This window comes from Physeter macrocephalus, unplaced genomic scaffold, assembly GCF_002837175.3.
Source record: "Physeter macrocephalus isolate SW-GA unplaced genomic scaffold, ASM283717v5 random_1076, whole genome shotgun sequence".
Lineage (NCBI taxonomy): Eukaryota > Metazoa > Chordata > Mammalia > Artiodactyla > Physeteridae > Physeter > Physeter macrocephalus.
This window is the reverse complement of record NW_021146385.1, coordinates 2,047-21,466: the sequence shown is the minus strand read 5'-3', so window position 1 is coordinate 21,466 and position 19,420 is coordinate 2,047. Positions and strand designations below refer to the sequence as shown.

General features: G+C 48.3%; 1 protein-coding gene and 1 non-coding gene across 2 annotated transcripts; one reads left to right on the top strand and one right to left on the bottom strand.

Moving 5' to 3' along the window:
- Positions 1 to 1,408: 1,408 nt before the first annotated feature.
- On the bottom strand, positions 1,409 to 15,558 carry LOC114485338 (ran-binding protein 10-like). The gene is made up of 3 exons (XM_055083421.1): positions 15,316 to 15,558; positions 14,421 to 14,532; positions 1,409 to 1,445 (listed from the first exon to the last, which is right to left on the bottom strand). The coding sequence occupies exons 1-3, from the start codon at positions 15,548 to 15,550 to the stop codon at positions 1,409 to 1,411; spliced, it is 384 nt and encodes a 127-aa protein (XP_054939396.1). The 5' UTR covers positions 15,551 to 15,558.
- Positions 15,559 to 17,512: 1,954 nt separating this feature from the next.
- Positions 17,513 to 17,585, top strand: TRNAK-CUU (transfer RNA lysine (anticodon CUU)). Its single transcript has one exon. It is a non-coding gene; the product is annotated as a tRNA-Lys (tRNA).
- Positions 17,586 to 19,420: the final 1,835 nt, after the last annotated feature.

The following is a 19,420-nucleotide window of genomic DNA, read 5'->3' as shown; positions in this document are numbered from 1 at the left end:
GACAAACCCAGATTCAAATCACCTCTTCACCATGTGCCCAAGGGCACATCACTTGGCCTGTCAGAGTCTGCTTCCTCAGCTATGACCATGAATCCAGAGAGCCCTCAGGGCAGTCACTGAAATGAGTGGACAACCCCACTGTCCTCTAGTTCATGCACTGGAGGCTCTTCTAGTATTGGAATCTGGTAAAGGAAAGTAGGCCATCCTTGAAGGCCTGGATCTTGGGACATCTAAAAACAAATGCCTGTTTACATGGGACTGCCAAGGAGAAAGAAGGTGAGCATTTGCTTCCTTCTTGGTAATGGGTCAGGCAATGCTAGGAACACTAACAGACACAGGCTGCCACGGTCTCCTGGGAGGGACGCAACAAGGGCTCTCACTCCCCAAGCTGGTGACAGGCACAGAGAGAGCTTAGTTCCCCACACTTCACATCTCCACTAGGGCTTTCTTTTCAAGTAGCAGGATATATCTGAGAAGCTTGGGGAACAGTTATTTACCCCACAAAATGACTGAAAGTAAGGTAAACCCATCTGATTTACTCCTTTCTTCTAATGGGAGCAAAATAGAAAACAGCGTTTGTCGGAGAGGTGAAACAGCCAGTTCAGTGTAGAGGGACAACAGACGAGCTCTCATGGCAGAGAGGCCATGAGTCGGCCTCTACCTTCCCAGTCTCTACTCTTTACCGCAAAAACCACAACATGGGCTAGAAGAGTGACTCCGCCTCTCTGTGAGGCTCCAGAGAGAAGAGGGCTGGGTCAGGATCTCCCAGAGAGCAGGAGAGAAGAGCAGCAGTGGCCCTCGGCTGACCACACAGCCAGGTCCACCCTGAGGCATCAGGTCCAAACCGGGGCCCTGGAAAATGACCAGCCTTGAGAATGGACTGGTCGTTTCTGGGGCCCGTGCTGCCCTCCAGCCACCTCTGCTGACTCTCCCACAAAAGCAACAGTCTGCTGAAACTACTGCAGTCACGCAGAGAGTTGCGAGCATGTTCCAGTCAGCTTAGATTCTTCTTTTTTCTCTGTAGTTTTCCAGATTTTCTACAATTAACATAAATTACTTTGATAATCATAGAAAAATTATTTTCAAGAGCCAGCTGATGGCTGCATACTGAGGAGGTTGCTGGCTCTCACCCATCAGACTCTCCCTGGATTGTTCCAGGGCAACATTTCAATGCCAGAGAGACACAATGAGGGACCTGGTCTTCATGGTCAGCTCCTCAGTATACTCACTTCCCTGAGTCTTGACAGGAGGGCAGAATCTGCATCAGAAGAGCACACCTTCAGAAACAGCCAAGAAATGGTCAAAATCCATGCTCAGTAGAGGAGGTGGGGCTCCTGGTGCATCCCAAGCATAACCCAGAGGAGACCCTCAGGAGACCCCGCTGAAGTGACACAGCCTCAGCACAGCTCTAATTGACTGGAGAGTCTTCCATGACCCAGGCAGGCCTAGGGGTAGACAGAGGACAGGACCTTAGAAAGCAGGCCTCTGGACTCTCACACCCTTCGAAGATGTACAGCAAGGCCTGGAGGGAGGAGACCACCCCTTTGCTGTAATCCCCCATCTGGTCCTCAGAGATAGCTTGGAGCGCTCCACACAAGGAACCTCTTTGGCAACAAGTCTGACATTTCCCTTCCTGCCTCCTGAAGAGAAGCACCTGAAGAGTTTTAAAGTGAAAGGGACACTTTGCAGCAGGGCTCCAGAGACAACATCCCAGACTCTGAAGCCTGGTCTCAGACACTGCAGCCTAACTCAGGACTGTGAGTCTTTGATTTCACCCCACATCTCAGGTTCCCTATCAGAAGAAGAGAGGCTGGACTAAACGGGCTCCTAAGCACCTTCCCAGCTCTGGCCTAGAGACTTCGGTTCTTGGCAGAGTAATGTCTGGGTACTGTTGCAAATGTGGTGTACCCACTTCCAAGCCCAAGAAGGGGCAGACCCTGGAACAGAAATCAAAAAGCCATCAAGAACACATCAAAAGAAAAGGAAATTATAGATCAATATACCTTCTGAAGAGAGATGCACAAATCCTCAACAAAACTATAGCAAACCAAATTCAACAACATTAAAAGGATTAATATCACGACCAAGTGAGATTATGCCAGGAAATTAACATAAGAAAATCAATCAAGGCACCTCCCTGGTGGCGCAGTGGTTAAGCATCCGCCTGCCAATGCAGGGGACATGGGTTCGAGCCCTGGTCCAAGAAGATCCCACGTTGCTGTGGAGCAACTTAAGCCCATGTGCCACAACTACTGAGCCTGTGCTCTAGGGCCCGCGGGCCACAACTATTGAAGCCCGCATGCCCTAGAGCCCACGCATCGCAACTACTGAGGCCATGCATCACAACTACTGAAGCCAGTGTGCTCTAGGGCCCGCGTGCCACAACTACTGAGCCCGTGTGCTGCAACTACTGAAGCCTGCGTGCCTAGAGCCCGTGCTACGCAACAAGAGAAGCCACTGTAATGAGAAGCCCACGTACTGCAACAAAGAGTAGCCCCCGCTCACCGCAACTAGAGAAAGCCCACACGCAGCAATGAAGACCCAATGCAGCCAAAAGAAAAAAATAAAGAAAATCAATCAATATAATAAACTGCATTAACAGAAAGAAGGAAAAAGAAAACCACATGATCATCTCAATTGACAGAAAAAGCATTTGAAAAATCCAGCATCCCTTCATGATAAAAACACTCTGAAAACTAGGAACAAAAGGGAACTTCCTCAACATGATAAAGGGCATTTATGAAAAACTCACAGCCAACATACCAATGGTGAAAGACTGAAAGCTTTTACCCTAAGATGAGGAACAATACAAGGATGTCCACCTTTCACCACTGCTATTCAACACTGTACTGGAAGTTCTACTCAGACCGATTAGACAAGAAAAAGAAATAAAAGGCATAAAAATTGGAAAGGAATAAGTAAAACCATCTCTATTTGCAGATGACATGATCCTATATCTAGAAAATCCTATATATAGAAAGTCCCAAACAATACACAGAAAGCTTACTAGACCTAGTAAACTAGCTAATAAATAGCAAAGTCGCAGGATGCAAAATCAACACACAAAAAGCAGTTTCAATATACTAACACTGGGCTTCCCTGGTGGCGCAGCGGTTGAGAATCCGCCTGCCGATGCAGGGGACACGGGTTCGTGCGCCGGTCCGGGAAGATCCCACATGCTGCGGAGCGGCTGGGCCCGTGAGCCATGGCCGCTGAACCTGTGCGTCCGGAGCCTGCGCTCCGCAGCGGGAGAGGCCACAGCGGTGAGAGGCCCACGTACCGCAAAAAAAAAAAAAAAAAAAAAAAAAATATACTAACACTGAACAATCAAAGGAGAAAATTAAGAAAACAATTCCATTTACAATAGCATCAAAACAAACAAACAACAAAAAAAAAACCCTTAGGAATAAATTTAACCAAGGAGATGAAAGGTTTGTATACAAAAAATTATAAAACACTGCTAAAAGAAATTAAAGGAGACAAAAATAAATGGAAAGACATCCCATGTTCATGGACTGGAAAGCTTAATACTGTTAAGATGGAGAGTATTGTTAATATACTCTAAATTGATTTACAGATTCAACACAATCCCTACCAAAATTCCAACAGTCTTTTCTGTAGAAATGGAAAGGTCAGTCCTCAAAATCCATATGGACTTGCCAGGGATCCCAAGTAGCTAAAACAATCTTGAAGAAAGAACAAAATTAAAGTATTCATACTTCCCAATTTCAAAACTTACTACAAAACTACAGTAATCAATACAGTGTGGTACTGGCATAGGTAGACATATAGACTAGTGGAATAGAATTAAAAGTCCAGAAATAAATTTATATGGCTGAATTACTTTCAACAAGGATGCTAAGTCCATTCAAGGGGGAAAGAATAGTCTCTTCAACAACTGGTGCTGGGACAACTGGATTTCTACTTCATACCTTATATAAAAATTACCTCAAAACGGATCAATGATCCGTTTTGATCATAATATAAGATCACAATATAAGAGCTAAAACCATAAAACTCTTAGAAGATAACATAGGGGAAAAGATTCATGACCTTGGTTTAGGCCATGGATTCTTAGATATGATACCAAAAGCATGAGCACCAAAAGAAAAAAATAAATGAACTGGACTTCATCAAAATTAAAACTTTTATGCATCAAAGGTCATTATCAAGAAAGTGAAAAGAGGGAATTCCCTGGTGGTACAGTGGTTAGGACTCCACACTCCCACCGCAAGGGGCATGGGTTCGATCCCTGGTCAGGGAACTGAGAATCCACAAGCTGCCCAGCGAGGCAAAAAAAAAAAAAAAAAAAAAAAAAAGTGAAATGACAACCTAGAGAATGGGAGAAAATATTTCCAATTCATATATCCTATAAGGATCTACTATTCAAAATATATATAGAATTCCTACAACTCAACAACAAAAAGACAAACAACTCAATTATAAAATAGCCAAAGGGGGCTTCCCTGGTGGCGCAGTGGTTGGGAGTCTGCCTGCCAATGCAGGGCACGGGTTCGAGCCCTGGTCTGGGAGGATCCCACATGCTGCGCAGCAACTATGCCCATGAGCCACAACTACTGAGCCTGCGCGTCTGGAGCCTGTGCTCCGCAACACGAGAGGCCATAACAGTGAGAGGCCCGCACACCGTGATGAAGAGTGGCCCCCGCTCGCCGCAACTGGAGAAAGCCCTCGCCCAGAAACAAAGACCCAACACAGCCAAAAATAAATAAATAAATAAAATAGCCAAAGGACTTGAATAGACATTTGTATCGCCAAAGAAGATATACAAATGGCCAATAAATACATGAAAAGATGCTCAACATTACTAGTCATTAGGAACTCCAAACCAAAACCAAAATGAGATACTAATTCACACCTAGGATGAGGAAGGAAGGGAGGAAGAAAGAAGGAAATAAGTTGTTGGTGAGGATGTAGAGAAATTAGAAACGTAACACATTGGTGGTGAGGATATAAAATTGTATAGCTGCTTTGGAAAATCGTTTGGTGATTCCTCAAAAAGTTAAACATGGAACAATCAAGCAATTCTTTTTTTTTTTTTTTTTTGGCCATACCACGGGGCTTGTAGGATCCTAGTTCCCTGACCAGGGATCTAACCCAGGCCCCCTGCAGTGGAAGCAGAGCCCCAACCACTGAACTGCCATGGAATGCCAATCAAGCAATTCTTAAGTGTACACTCTAAAGAACTGAAAAGACGGCCACTTCCCTGGTGGTGCAGTGGTTAAGAATCTGCCTGCCAGTGCAGGGGTCACAGGTTCAATCCCTGGTCCGGGAAGATCCCACATGCCACGGAGCAACTAACCCCGCGTGCCACAACTACTGAAGCCCGCGCGCCTAGAGACCATGCTCCGCAGCAAGAGAAGCCACCGCAATTAGAAGCCCGCGCACCGCAACGAAGAGTAGCCCCCGCTCACCACAACTAGAGAAAGCCTGCACAAAGCAATGGAGACCCAACGCAGCCAAAAATAAATAATAAATAAATTTATTTTTTTTAATGGTTAAAATGGTACGTTTTATGTTATATTTATTTTACCATACATACACACACACACACACACACACACACACACACACACACACACACAGTGTCACCAAAGACACCCCTATGGCCCTGCAGGCCAGCATTAGCCTCATCTGGCTTTTCCGGACAAGACAAGTAGGGCTTGGCAGAGCTCAGTGGAAAGCATCAGAGTATCCTGGCCTCATGTCAGGGCCAGAAGAAAGAAGTCCCTCACCATAAGCACACAGCAGATGACAAGAGTGAAGAACACAGAACTAACTCTTTTTACTTTTCATCAATTTCTCCTTAGAAGAAAGGTGGATTTTATGGACTGGCAAGCCCATAGACACTTTTAACAAATGTTGCCAATGACTATGGGACCTGAACTTTTTTTTTTTGGCTGTGCCGCAAGGCTTGCGGGATCTTAGCTCCCCAACCAGGGATCCAACCTGGGCCCTGGCAGTGAAAGTGCCAAGTCCTAACCACTGGACCACCGGGGAATTGCCTGAACATTTTTAATTTAAGTTCCATCAGCTGAATGTCTCCAGGCCCACAGAGCTCTGGTAGGAAGTGACAAAGAGGAGAGAAGAGACAAGCTCCTCAGCCTCAGGGCTGAGATGGCTCTCGGGGGCTGCAGGAAGGTAAGCTCTGCCGTCAAGCCTCTCAGGTCAAAGGGCCAGTCAACACTGTCCCGTCCCCTGCCTCAGACCCCCCAAGGAGCTACTGGAATCTCATCGGACAGTTTCCTCTTAACATCTAACACGTAAGCCGCAGCTCGCAAGGCTGGCAATCTTGTCTCTGTCAGAACCTGCCCCAGATAAGAAATCAACAGCCTCCACAACAGAGGGGATCTCTGGGGTCGTGGTTACAAAACGGTCCCTGGGAGACATTTCAGGAGAAACACCAAGTGACGTTTTGGTCTGAAACGAGGGCTAATATTTGATGCTGGGGATTTTACTTCCTGGTCTGATGGGCCTGCTTAAAGCCACAGTCCTTCATGACACCAGCTACTGTGAACAAGCTGCTCCTTTAGCAGCCACACCCCAACCCTGCCCCTCTACCAGGAAGCCACCCAGTCACCCACTGAGCCCAATTCTATGCAGGCCCCCCCGCACTGAGAGGAAGGGTATTAGATGAACGGACCCAATCCGGTACCATCCAAGAAAGAGCAAGCCTGAAGGCAAAGGGACCATGAGACAGGATATGCTTGCAGGGAGGAAGGTGGTTCTGAATGTGTGTCTGGAGACCCTCATGCATACACTACCACCAGCACCATCAAAACACCCAGAGTCCACAAGACAGGAAGGGGCAGAACAGCCCCCATGGGTGGTCCTAGGCAGGTTATTCACAACCCTGCATTCTGGCTCCTTCCCTAAAGAATCTCCTGGGAAACTCAAGTACCAAGCCTTGAAAATTTCTAGAGCTTACCACATTCCAAAACCAAAGACACTGCCCTTAACTAGAGGGTATAACCAACTGGCACCCCACCTTAATGTGAGAGGGTTCCCACCAGACCCCACATCCCATAAGCTTTGGACCCTAACCTCTCTGGCCCTGCGTAATTATAAAGCTGGAGCAGAGCTCAGTGTGGACACCGCAAATGCTCTTAGGTACTCAGATATTACCCTTAACTCTCTAGTTACAGGTGTTCATCCAGAAACTGGCCTTGAGTTTGCTGGTTTGTAACTTAGCATCTTTCATTATTCTCAGCATGGGGTCTTATTCAAGTAACCTACCATTACATGGAAACTAAGTCCTAATGATTTTGAAAGCATCAAATTCCATGTAATAAACCCCTTCCTGCTTAAAATATCTGGAATCATTTCTGTTTTCTGCACTAGTCTCAAATGATATAATATACATAATGGCAATAACCTGGATTTGTTTAAACCTGCATCTCTCTGTCCCTTCTGCTATCTATTCATATTTTTTAAATGTACACCATGTCAGGTGTTACAAGAGCGAATGTATTCCTTTACAATTAAAAAAAAAATTATAGGTAAAATAAAAATACATTTTGGTTAAAAAAAAAAAGAAGGCAAGGCTGGGCTTCCCTGGTGGCGCAGTGGTTGAGAATCTGCCTGCCAATGCAGGGGACACGGGTTCGAGCCCTGGTCTGGGAAGATCCCACATGCCGCGGAGCAACTGAGCCCGTGAGCCACAACTACTGAGCCTGCGCGTCTGGAGCCTGTGCTCCGCAACACGAGAGGCTGCGATAGTGAGAGGCCTGCGCACCGCAATGAAGAGTGGCCCCCACTCGTCGCAACTAGAGGAAAGCCCTCGCACAGAAACAAAGACCCAACACAGCTAAAAATAAATAAATAAATAAATAATTTTTTTTAAAAAGGCAAGGCAAATGTAACAACTACCAATAAACTCCTCACACAGCAGTTGATATTAAAAGAGAGCATTCTATAAAATAGCCCACGCCAATTTCAGACACATGGTTTTTTGTAGACCAGGTTATAACCAGTTCTGCTTAGCAAACCATCCCCTCTATGTCTTTCCTCTTGGTTCAGCTCTGCCTCAGCAATGTCCTCTAGAAGAGACAAGCTGAGCCCTTGGACCATCTGGGCACAACTGCCCTTCTCCTCTCTCCACCTCTTCTCATCTTAAACTGTCTCTGCCCTGAGGACCAGTAGGTTTTGTCTCATGATGTAACTCTGACCAAAACATAGCAGCTGCCTGGTGCACTGTGCAGTGAGAAAACATCTGGGGCTCTGTCTGGACAAGAATGAATGCTGCTATCAATCCATAATATTTGCCATGCAAGCTGAGTGGACAATGGGGGTATTTGAGCCTTGACACTTGTCATCCATAACCTAAACTTCCCTGAATCCCAGGCCATCTCTAAGGTCCAAGAGGTAGGAGAGGAAGAGAGTGTACAAGGAATGCTAAGACTTACCCCTCCCCCTCTTCCCTACACAGTCCAGAGCATCTTTCACTGGCCCCTTCATGGCAGGGGGCTGGACCCTGTTCCAGCACCAAGTACCCTTGTCTCATTTCTAGCAATAGTCACAACCTCACAATTCAATTAAAACAGAACACCAAGGATCCTAGAGCTAGAAAGACATTTTATGTGGATTTTAAACAAAATTTCTAGGGAAGCAGAGGAACGAACATCCTTGCATTTTGACACGGTGTTATCCACCCCTCTCCTAGTGATCAGTCCCTTCCTTTTAACCTCTGACCACCCACTCTGGGCCCTTGATTCCCTCCCAATGGTCCCAGAAAACGATGGCACACAGTGCCTGCCATGCAGAGCTGCTGAGACCAGCCTCCTGTGCTCCACTCTGATGAGCTCCTTGCTTCCCCTCTAACAGGGAATCTCCCTTACCTGATGACTCATCTAGGGAAAAGACCAGGGAATTCCCTGGTGGTCCAGTGGTTAGGACTCTGAGCTTCCACCACAGGGGGCCCGGGTTCCATCCCTGGTCAGGGAACTAAGATCCCGCAAGCTGCACAGTGCGGCCCCCAAAAAGAAAAGAAAAGACCAAACATTCCCGAGAACAAAAAATAATGGGGGTGGGGTTGGGGAGGGGTAGGCATGAAGTGAATTTTAGGAATTTCTCTAGAGGCTGATCCTTGACCAAGGAAGTCCCCATTTATGAAGAAAGAAGCCATACTCCTCACTCTCACCTCGAAGTTGGAGCCTGGGTGGTGACATACAGTGGGCAGGGAGGTCTCAGGGAAGCCCAGATGTGCTCAGGGCAGGAACAGGTCTTACCAGAAAAGAGGATGCCACGTGGACTTCAGTCCTCTCACTCTAGGCCAGAGCTGCACCTCAGTACACCCACCCAACTACACCTGGGCTTTAACCCCCAAGAGAGGTAAGCAATACAACACTCCAAGCTGCTCCAGAGCCCCAATACACCACATCTCCAGAAACAGTGCAATGTGTTACTAGGGAGAGATGCAGCCCAAAGCTCAGCATCTGTCCCTGAGGCCATGAGCACTGGGGGGATGTCGGTGAGAACAGGGCACAATCACTGTTTGTACCTGCCTTGGGCAAAGATAGCACCTACTTCTCAGAGCTGGCAAGACAGGCCTTCTCCAGGTCCACAGATGAGCACCAAATTTCTCAACAGCACTGTACAATGCACAGAGACTGGAGTGGGGGTCCCAGGGTGAGAGGCCAGCCACAAGCTGTCTCTAGACTGGAGGGCCTGCGCTCAGGTAGCTCTGCAAACCAGAAACACGGCAGGTGAGATCTTAATTGGGTGAGTGGATCTCTGAGTCTCCATGAAAAATCATGGACAATGTTGTCTTTCAGATGGGACTTAACAAAACCAGAGTACCAGAGAATACTAGCCACACACAGAGGCCTTTCACCTCCGAGAAGACACTCTGGCTACCAGTCTTCAACATCCTACCTATGCATCCCACCATACAGGAGAAAGGCCAACCGAGAGAGAAGAGACAACTGCTGCAGGAAAGCCATGCCCAGAGTCAAGGGCCTAAACTCACTAGCCGGGGGCTTCCCTGGTGGTGCAGTGGTTAAGAATCCGCCTGCCAATGCAGGGGACACGGGTTCGAGCCCTGGTCCAGGAAGATCCCACATGCCGCTGAGCAACGAAGCCCGTGTGCCACAACTACTGAGCCTGCGCTCTAGAGCTCGCGAGCCACAACTACTGAAGCCCACACGCCTAGAGCCCGTGCTCTGCAACAAGAGAAGTCTGTGCAACGCAACAAAGAGTAGCCCCTGCTCGCCGCAACTAGAGAAAGCCCACACGCAGCAACGAAGACCCAACGCAGCCAATGAATGAATGAATGAATGAATAAATAAATAAATAATAAATAATAAATTCTTTTTAAAAAAATAAAAATAAAGCCACTGGCCCGCACCGGACAGGAATCTCAGCCAGAGGGGCCTGGCTGAACCAAACCAGCAGAGTTTCTTCTCCCCTATCCACTCTCAAAAGTGCAGGCAGGGGACTTCCCTGGTGGTCCAGTGGTTGAGACTCCGTGCTCCCAATGCAGGGGGCCTGGGTTCGATCCCTGGTCAGGGAACTGGATCTCACATGCCACAACTAAAGATCCCACATGCCGCAACTGAGACCCCAAGCAGCCAAGTAAATAAATAAATATAAAAGTGCAGGCAGATCCAAAGTCCTCGTATATTGCTACTGCCCTCAGGATAAGCCCAAGCTCTCTGGCCAAAGCACATAAGGTATTTCTGACCTGGCCCCTGCCTACCTCATGCTCTGTGTTCCACGTCTTTGAGGCACTGTTCCTTTCGTCTAGAGCATCGCTTCTCACTTTGTCCATCTGGAACCCTCCAACCTATCCTTCCAGATTCAGCATCATCACCTCTTATATGAAGCTTTCCCCAGACTCTCAGGTACAGGAGGAAGTCCAACCTCTGGGCCACCCCTGGGTACAGCACACACCATGAATGGGCTTCTTCTACACCAGCCTGTGAGGTCATGTGCACAGGCCTATCTGCCTCCTCTTTAGATAGGCCTCAGGCCTGTATCCTGGGGCCCAGGTCTGGGCCTGGGACAAAACAATGGTGCCTCGTTGTCATGTGGAGAATTAATGGATGAGCACATTACTGCCTGGCCAAAGGAAGCTGGCTGCAAGTGAAAGGAAAGGCAGGCTGGCTGTGGCCAAAGGGCCACAGGGCCTGGGCCTGAGCACCAGATGCAGAGGAGAGGAGAGCGCCCGCATCCCACCCCCGCAGCTCCATCCAGTGCTCTAGCCCAGCCTTGCTGTTCTTGGGTAGAGCCACTCATCACATGTTAGGAGGCCACCACCACCGCCGCTGCTGGGATGATGTTACAGGCTATTTTGAGGGTCACACTGGAGCATCTGTCAGCCTAGTCAGCCACACCCTCCATGTGTCATCACTAAGAGCTGGAGACACCCAAAGGTCCATGAACTCTGCCTGAGCATGTCATTTCCCCAGGGACCCTCAGTTTCAGGGCCTCCTTGGCTTCCTAACAAGATCAACCCAGATGCCCTTATCTCCTGGCACCAGTGGCAGGGCTCTGATGTCTCCTCACCCCACCAGATCTGCTCCTGGGGTTCCCAGCTCTGGTGACTCGGCAAATGCAGCTGAAGCCCATCAGTCTAAGCCTGGCTCTTAGCTCAAACATAACCCCTCCTTCTCCAGCTCTCCCTTACACTTGAGGAGTGCTCAGAAAGCCCAGCACCCAGATGTCAAGCCAGTTACCAACCAGGCTCATTTTAGGCCCAACAGGTCTCACCTGCTGAGAAACTCCTACTCATCCCTCAAAACCATGCCCAGGCCCTGCCTCCTCTTGTAGAGAGCCTTTCAGTGGACTCTCTACAGAATAGGCCAGAGGCTCTCTGAGGACAAGGCTGGCCTGTGCAGGCTTTACTGTTGTTCTCCCTGTACCTAGCATGCAACTGGCACACAGAAGGTATGAATCAGTATAACCCCTGAAATGAAACCTTTCTAATTAGACAAGCTTAGTGTGTTCTGCTACAAAAGACATAGTCAGAACAAAGGCCTTTCTGGAAAACAATGGCACTGACAACTAGGTTCATAAACACCTTTTACAAAGGAGGCCTGTACTCAAATCTACAGAAAAACAAGTTTACAGATTCAATGGGATGCTAAGTCAATCAAGCCCAGTCCAGAGCACGCCACACTTCTCTGGGCCCACTCAGCACTAAGCACCTTTCAGCTCTGTCCCCTAAGAACACTGTGATCCCCTAAGAATCCAACTGGACATTCCCTCACTCTACCCAGGCAAGCAATGCAACAGGGAAAGGCAGCAGCAGCGTGGACACACGTGTCTGGGATCAGGTGAGGGCATCTGACAAGTTAGGCTACTCCACTGCACACCCTAAGCCCCGCAGCCAGGGCAGGTCACCAAACATCCCAGGGGCTCAGGGCTCACCCACAAAACAGGTACATCATCATCTGCTCCAGCCACTTTCCAGAGATGCCATGAGGATGGAACTAGATAATACAGGAAAGCTACATAACCAGTTAACAGCTGGGTCATGGACCAAACACCTTCAACACTGATGGGAAACAGGAAACAAGCTGATCATTGTCTGCCCTGGAACTGCCCTTGGCCTCCTGAAAACCACATCTGGCCCACCTGGCTATATCTTAGCCATGAGAAGGCTTTCAGGGATTCCATAAAGAGGCCATAGGTGACATTCACACACCTTTCCTCTGACAGTGGTCAACTGAAGCAGGCCACCACAAGCATACATGACCTGGGACCTTTCTAAAACTGAGATTTCCAGGTCAGCTTAACAGCTATATTTACCTCATGTAAAAATGCTGGGAAAGTTGGGAAAAGATGCTCAACTTTCTTTGGATTTGCAGGCAATACCTACAGTAAGGCAATCTAACAAGATACAGGGCCTTTTCCAGCAAGACCCACTTATAACTGAAATGTTAAAAGCCAGGTGAAGGAACCCAGGTCTCCACATTTAAACTGAAATGTAGAGACCTTCTGAAAAACTGTTCTTGTCTTTTATTAGCTCGCTGTTATCTACGATTAAGGACTCTAGAGAAAATAATCCATTTTCCTCCCTACAAGTTTAGGAAATGCCCCTCCATTTCTTTGGCAATATGAGACTGCAGCACCAACATTTCAGTCTATATTGTAACTATTTTTGCAGTGTTTGTTTTGTTTTAAGAGGCCGTTCTCATTCACACTAGTTCAACCACATTAAATACATGCGCTTTTATCAGGGAAAATAGATTTAAAGCCCTCCAATAATATAAACTTCCTACCTGTAAATGCACTATATGAGGATAAAAGTAAAAGATGCAATAGCTTGCCATGATCAGAACTTCAGAATCATAGAATTCTGGGATTACAGGTAGCTTAGATGCTGGCCTAGCTCCCCACAGTACAGACAAGGAGATAAAAACCCCATGACCTACCCACAACCACAGAGCCCTGCCCGGCACAGCTGTTACAACTTCACTGAGGAAGCAGGCAAAGCTCCAATTCCATCAGTCTTGCCCCCAGCAGAGCCCCTTGGCCAGGCATTTTGCATGTACCACAAGGGGAACAGTCCCTAGGAGAGAGGAAGTATTCTAAATGCTCAAGAACACACATCAGGGTTGGAAGGAAGGTCACTGGTGGGGTTTGCAAACTACCCACACCAGACCTAAGGTCTGATGAGGAAAACCTTTCCAAAGCAGCTAAAATTATGTTATTTCATAACTTAAACACCTGCTTTGTGACAATAGCCAAAAAAAAGGGAGACTAGGAGAAGAAAAGGAAGAAAAATGAAAAATCTCCCTTCTGATTTCCTGTATCTGCTTAGATCATCGTAAAATAGGGAGCCTCCCTAATGCTGACTTTAATGAGGACCTTCCTAACGCTGATCCAACTGCTGTTCAAGTCCCTGGACTGAAAAACAAGTTTAGGAGTAGCAAGCTTATCTGATTCTGACCGTGTGCATGCTGTTTACCCTAAGATGACAGACCAGTGGCTGCCACAGCTTTGATGAATGCTGCATAGACTCTACTATCCCTTTGAAGTCTATAGGGGCCTCTACCATGACTAAATGCCATAAAAAGGAATCTTGAATACAGCAAGAGTGTGAAAGGAGGGAAGTCACAAACACCACACAACAGTGGGGGAACTCCATTCTGGACGCTGATTTGTTAATGTAAACTTGTTATTTGTTCCCCTGACCTGTTGATGTAGCTCATTACACTATCACTAAAGAGAAGCCCCTCCTCTACAAAATGTATCTATTTGTCATCAAAAGCTGCTGCTTAGACCAGGCCATGCCCACGGCCAGGTAACAGAGGTATCCGCTATTCAACCCTTCGCAGCCCAGACCAATGCAGTTCAGCAGCTCACACCAGTCACAGGTGTCAACCAGGAGAACTCAAACTCTGACCACAGGGAACAGTTCAGTGTTGGGGGAAAGAACGTGGTCAGGAAGGGCTTACCCATCTCTTCCTTTGCTGACAATCTTCACCTCAAAGTAATAAATGCCACAGGCAGCAGGTATGGGGTGGGTGGCACGCACTGAGGCTGCATCTTTGTGATTTTTGCCATGACCTAATAGAAGAGGGCAAGGAAGAAATTTCAGCAGAAGGAAATGCAAATGGAAGCCTCATTCTTCTCTGCTCCGTGGCAACTTCATCCCTCCATGGCCAGAGGAAGCCCTTGCACAGTCCAAGGAATAATCAGAAAACAACTGAGCAAACACATAAACCTCCCACCTTTGGCTCACCTCCTCCTGAGAATAGCAGCTCTGCCTGAGACACTGCCATTCAAACCACAGGAGGGTACATGCAATGTGGGTGCATATGTGAGAGATTCCCTAGTGCTGCTGGCAGACTCTCCAAGATACAGGCAGCCCACTTGGAAGACTAGGGGAGGAAGAGGCAGCCCTGGAAGACGCCCCCACAACTTTAGCGCAGAACCCTAGGTCTTGTCTGGGATGTCTGGCAGGTGAGCAAGCTCATAGGCCTCTGGCTAATGGAGAGGATGTGACCACCCCTTTCTTCAGACACTTATGAAACTAAGCAGTGGTGAAGGGCCTAGCTCGAGTCGGAGGTACCCCAAAACAAGCAGGAAGGCCCTGAGAAGAATGTCCAGCCCAGTACTGGGTTTGGACACCTGCTGCGGTTCTCCTGACATCAGATGTCTCAGGGCAGAGCAGACTAGGCAGTCAATCCTTGGCCTGGTCAGCCCCACCACCCTAGACACCCCGCAGGAACTAAGGCCCAAGCCGGAGCACTCGAGCTGGGGAAGGGACGTGATGGAGCACGGGCTGGGCACCACACCCACCCCGCAGACGCTCTGGCCTTCTCCCACTGCGACCAAACAGGCCAATACCTTTGTAGTGGACGCGGAGGTTGCCCTGGGAGAGGCCGATGTAGTTGTACTTGTCCTTGGGGCTCCAGGAGCGCGGCAGCGGCGTCTCGTGCTGGTTGACCGCGGGATACAGGCGCTGCAGGCGCCGGCTCAGTTCCTGCTCCCCTGGGGACGGCAGCCCGCATCCAGTGCCCCCGCCGGAGGAGTCGCCAACCTGCAGGTTCCCAGCTCCCAGGTCTGCCGTCGCCGCCGCCATCTTGGAGGGAGCTGCTATTGTGTCACCGGGGGCGGGGAAAAGCGGGACCAGATCCGCCTCTTTCAGCCAATGGCCAGCGAGCCAACCTGGGCCGCAGGGAAACCGAGTCCCAGTCCGGAACCTCTCCTTCGACACCACTACAGCTAGCCACATTTTGGACTCCATTTCCCACAATGCAGAGCTCTCCAGGGGCGGGAGAGCTTGGTCTCGTAAGGATCTCTGGGAGATGTAGTACAAATCCCCTCGGCTATAAGCCTGCTCGGCTGAGACACTGGGCACCGAAAACTACAATTCCCGCTGGCAACGCGGCTCCGGCCTCTCAGCTCACCTCCCTCCCCCATGGCCTCTGTTTATCTCCCTGCCTCAGTTCTGGTCGCTAGGGTCATATCCGCTACAGTGACTGACTCTGAGGAGACCCTATTCCCAGTTCGAGTCCACCTTTGCTACTTGGCCTTCCTCCCAGCCCGCGGGTGCGTGGCTCGGAGGCGTGGCACAATCCTGACCCCGTCCCCTCCGCTGGGCTGCTGGGACCTGGTCGCCATGGCTACGGGCTGTAAACTACCGCAGCTTCCTAGGCCACTAGTGCTGGCTGCACGGCTGCCCTAGGGTCATGGACTCCCCGAAGCCGCAGTGCCCCAGCTTCGCGACCACGTCGAGGTAGGCGCTGGCCGGGCTGAGGGGGGAGAGGAGGCCTTGAGTACTTCCAGAAGAGATATTGTACCTGATTCGGACCTCTGCACCTCCTGCCTCTGTCCATTGGTTTGGGGCTCCAGCCCCACAGGATCAGTGGTGCAGAAACAGTTAGAATCTCAGATGACTTGTCAGCCCAGGAAGGTCGTTACATTCAAGTAAAAGGGCAGGCGCTCTTTATCATTAGTAATAGCCAGCTTTTTCGTATTGAGCGTGTATTATGTGCCAAGTGCTCTATACACCATATTTAACCCTCACAACAACTCTATGAGGTAGTAATATCACTATTTTACAAATAGAGAAATAGAATCCTGAAGAGATCATGTGTCTTACGCATGTTTATAAGTGATGGAGCTAGTATTTGAACCCAGCCATGTGAGACCCGAACCTGAGATCTTAGCCACAAGGATAAACAACCTCTTCACCCACTGGCTTATGACAAAGAAGCATCTCCAAGCAGCCCAAGAACATCCCATGGCCTCAAGGTAGCTCCTGCGTGTATTCAGGGGTGCAGCATCTGGACACTGCAAATATGATAACAAGCTCCGTTAGCCAGGAAAGCCACAAAGTATACATACCAATACAAAAATTTTGGCTAAATACCTTTCTAGCACTGAGAGCTAGGAGAAGGCCCTTAAATTCTGGGCCTCTGTTTCCATATCTCAAACATGGGAATGACACAGCCCACCTTAAACTGTTGGGAAAATTTAGGCAGCATATATGAAGCTCTCTTGACAGCTCTTGCACATAATAGGCATTCAGTAAGTGTTTAATGAATGTACTTTCTCGCTTCTACTCCTTCCTAATGCAAAAAACCTGATCTCACCTAAACTCTAATCCCCCATGGTCAGCTGCCTTGACAGAGAAAGACGAGAAAAGTCACGAAATGAATCACAAAAACCAGACAGCAGTCTTGAGAAAGAGTGTTGTTACCCAACACACGAATGATTTAGGAAACTGCAATCATGTTTGAAAGGGATATGAAACAGACTCAGAAAGAGAATCCCCATGTATTTTAAGAAGGAAGCACAATGTAATTGCTGATGCTGAATTTGGTGACAGTACAAAACGTCATTCCTGCCCATATTCTTCATTCACCAGTGTTTAGCGGTATATAGTATATTGGGCCAAGCTCACTGCTTCCCTTAGAGGAATAGTGTGGGTGTCCTCCTCCAGCTCCCCTTAGAGCAGGGCCAGGATGATGAAGCATGGGCCAGACCTTAGCACTACACAAATGTCAGCAGGACCCTCTAAAAGTGACTTTGAGGGAATTCCCTGGTGGTCCAGTGGTTAGGACACTGCACTCTTACTGCCGAGGGCCTGGGTTCAATCCCTGCTCGGGGAACTAAGATCCCGCAAGCCACACAGTGTAGCCAAAAAAATAAATAAATGGACCTTTGAATTGTGCATTTTCCTGCGGCAGGCTTCTCCTCCGCATTGGCTTTCTCCTTTCAGCCTCACATCCCTGGCACAGTAGATTTGTGGATGGAACTCAGTAGCTTGACTTCACTCAGTACCAGGACTTATCCCTGTCAAACCCACTGCTTGCCATTAGTTAAATGACTGAGTTTTCTCCACTTTTGAAGTAGAAATATAGATAATCCATTTCCCATTCCTCTCTGAGAACTGGTGTAAAATATTTAATATAATACTAAAGAAGCATCCTAAGCTTTTTGGATAAGTGTATAGACTCTACCAGGTGTTTTTAAATTTATTTATTTTATTTATTTATTTTTGGCTGCGTTGGGTCTTCGTTGCTTCACGCGGGCTTTCTCTTGTGGTGAGCAGGGGCTACTCTTCGTTGCGGTGCACGGGCTTCTCGTTGCGGTGGCTTCTCTTGTTGCGGAGCACGGGCTCTAGGCGTGCAGGCTTCAGTAGTTGCAGCATGCGGGCTCAGTAGTTGTGGCTCGTGGGCTTCAGTAGTTGCAGCATGTGGGCTCAGTAGTTGTGGCTCGCGGGCTCTAGAGTGCAGGCTCAGTAGTTGTGGCGTACAGGCTTAGTTGCTCCACGGCATGCGGGATCTTCCTGGACCAGGGCTCGAACCTGTGTCCCTGCATTGCCAGGTGGATTCTTAACCACTGCGCCACCAGGGAAGCCCCAGGTATTTTTAAAATTAACATTTGCAAATCTGTTTTTGACTACTATCTCCCTTGGCATTCAAAACTAATATGTTACCGGCCGCTCTCACCTTTGAGATGGCCCACACTCTGTCTGTGGAGTGTGTTTCTCTCCAAATACATCCACCTCTTACATATCACTTTGTTTCTCACTGAGTCCTTTCTGAAACAACAAACAAAAAACAAAAAAAAACTAACATGTTACCTACTGAGATTTTCCATCTGGCAACTTCTCAGGATTTGTAGAGTTCCCCATAGTTTTCTTGCTTACCTTGCCCCGTGTGGTAGTTCCAGCAGGAGCAAGAAGAACAGAGTTTAGAAAATTGACTGGTCTTGACAGGAAGGTATGATTTAAACCAGTGAGCAGATGGGTTGATCTGCTGCATCCTGTCTCAAACCCATAAACATCTGAGCAAAAACCTTTCCTTTTCCACACTGGCTGCGTATTGGACAAGGTTTGCTCACACTTGTTCAGTTTAGAGACAATAGAGAACTGGAGTTTGGGGTGTCACTGCTCCATGAAGTAGGACTGAAGAACCCTGCAAGACAGGGTTTCCCAACTGGGTTCACGTCACTGCTCTCAACTTCCCTGGAGTTTGGGTAATCCTTGTCTCAGTTTTATGGACAAAGACACTGGGGTTCAAGAGGTTAAACAGCATACCCAAGGTCACCAGCTAGCAAGGGGAATGAAGACACAAGTCTATCTGGTGGCATAAATCACTCCCACCCACCGCCACCATGGATTACTGGGATCACCTCTTCCTGTTGTTCCACCTAAGTCTGACTGCCCACAGGCAGCCCTCCCTCTAGACCCCCAAATGCCTTCCTAGCTTGAGCAATGATGGCTCTCCCCAAGAGGCCTAGAAGTTAAAAGTGGATCCTTATGATCCACTTTTCCCACATCCTGCTGTCACAGTTAATATCTCTGCAGCTCCTTGCAGTTTACAGGTTATTCTTTAAAGTATTTTTTTAAATTAATTAATTTTTAATTCTTTTGGTTGCGTTGGGACTTCGTTGCTGCGTGCTGGCTTTTTCTAGTTGTGACGAGCGGGGGCTACTCTTC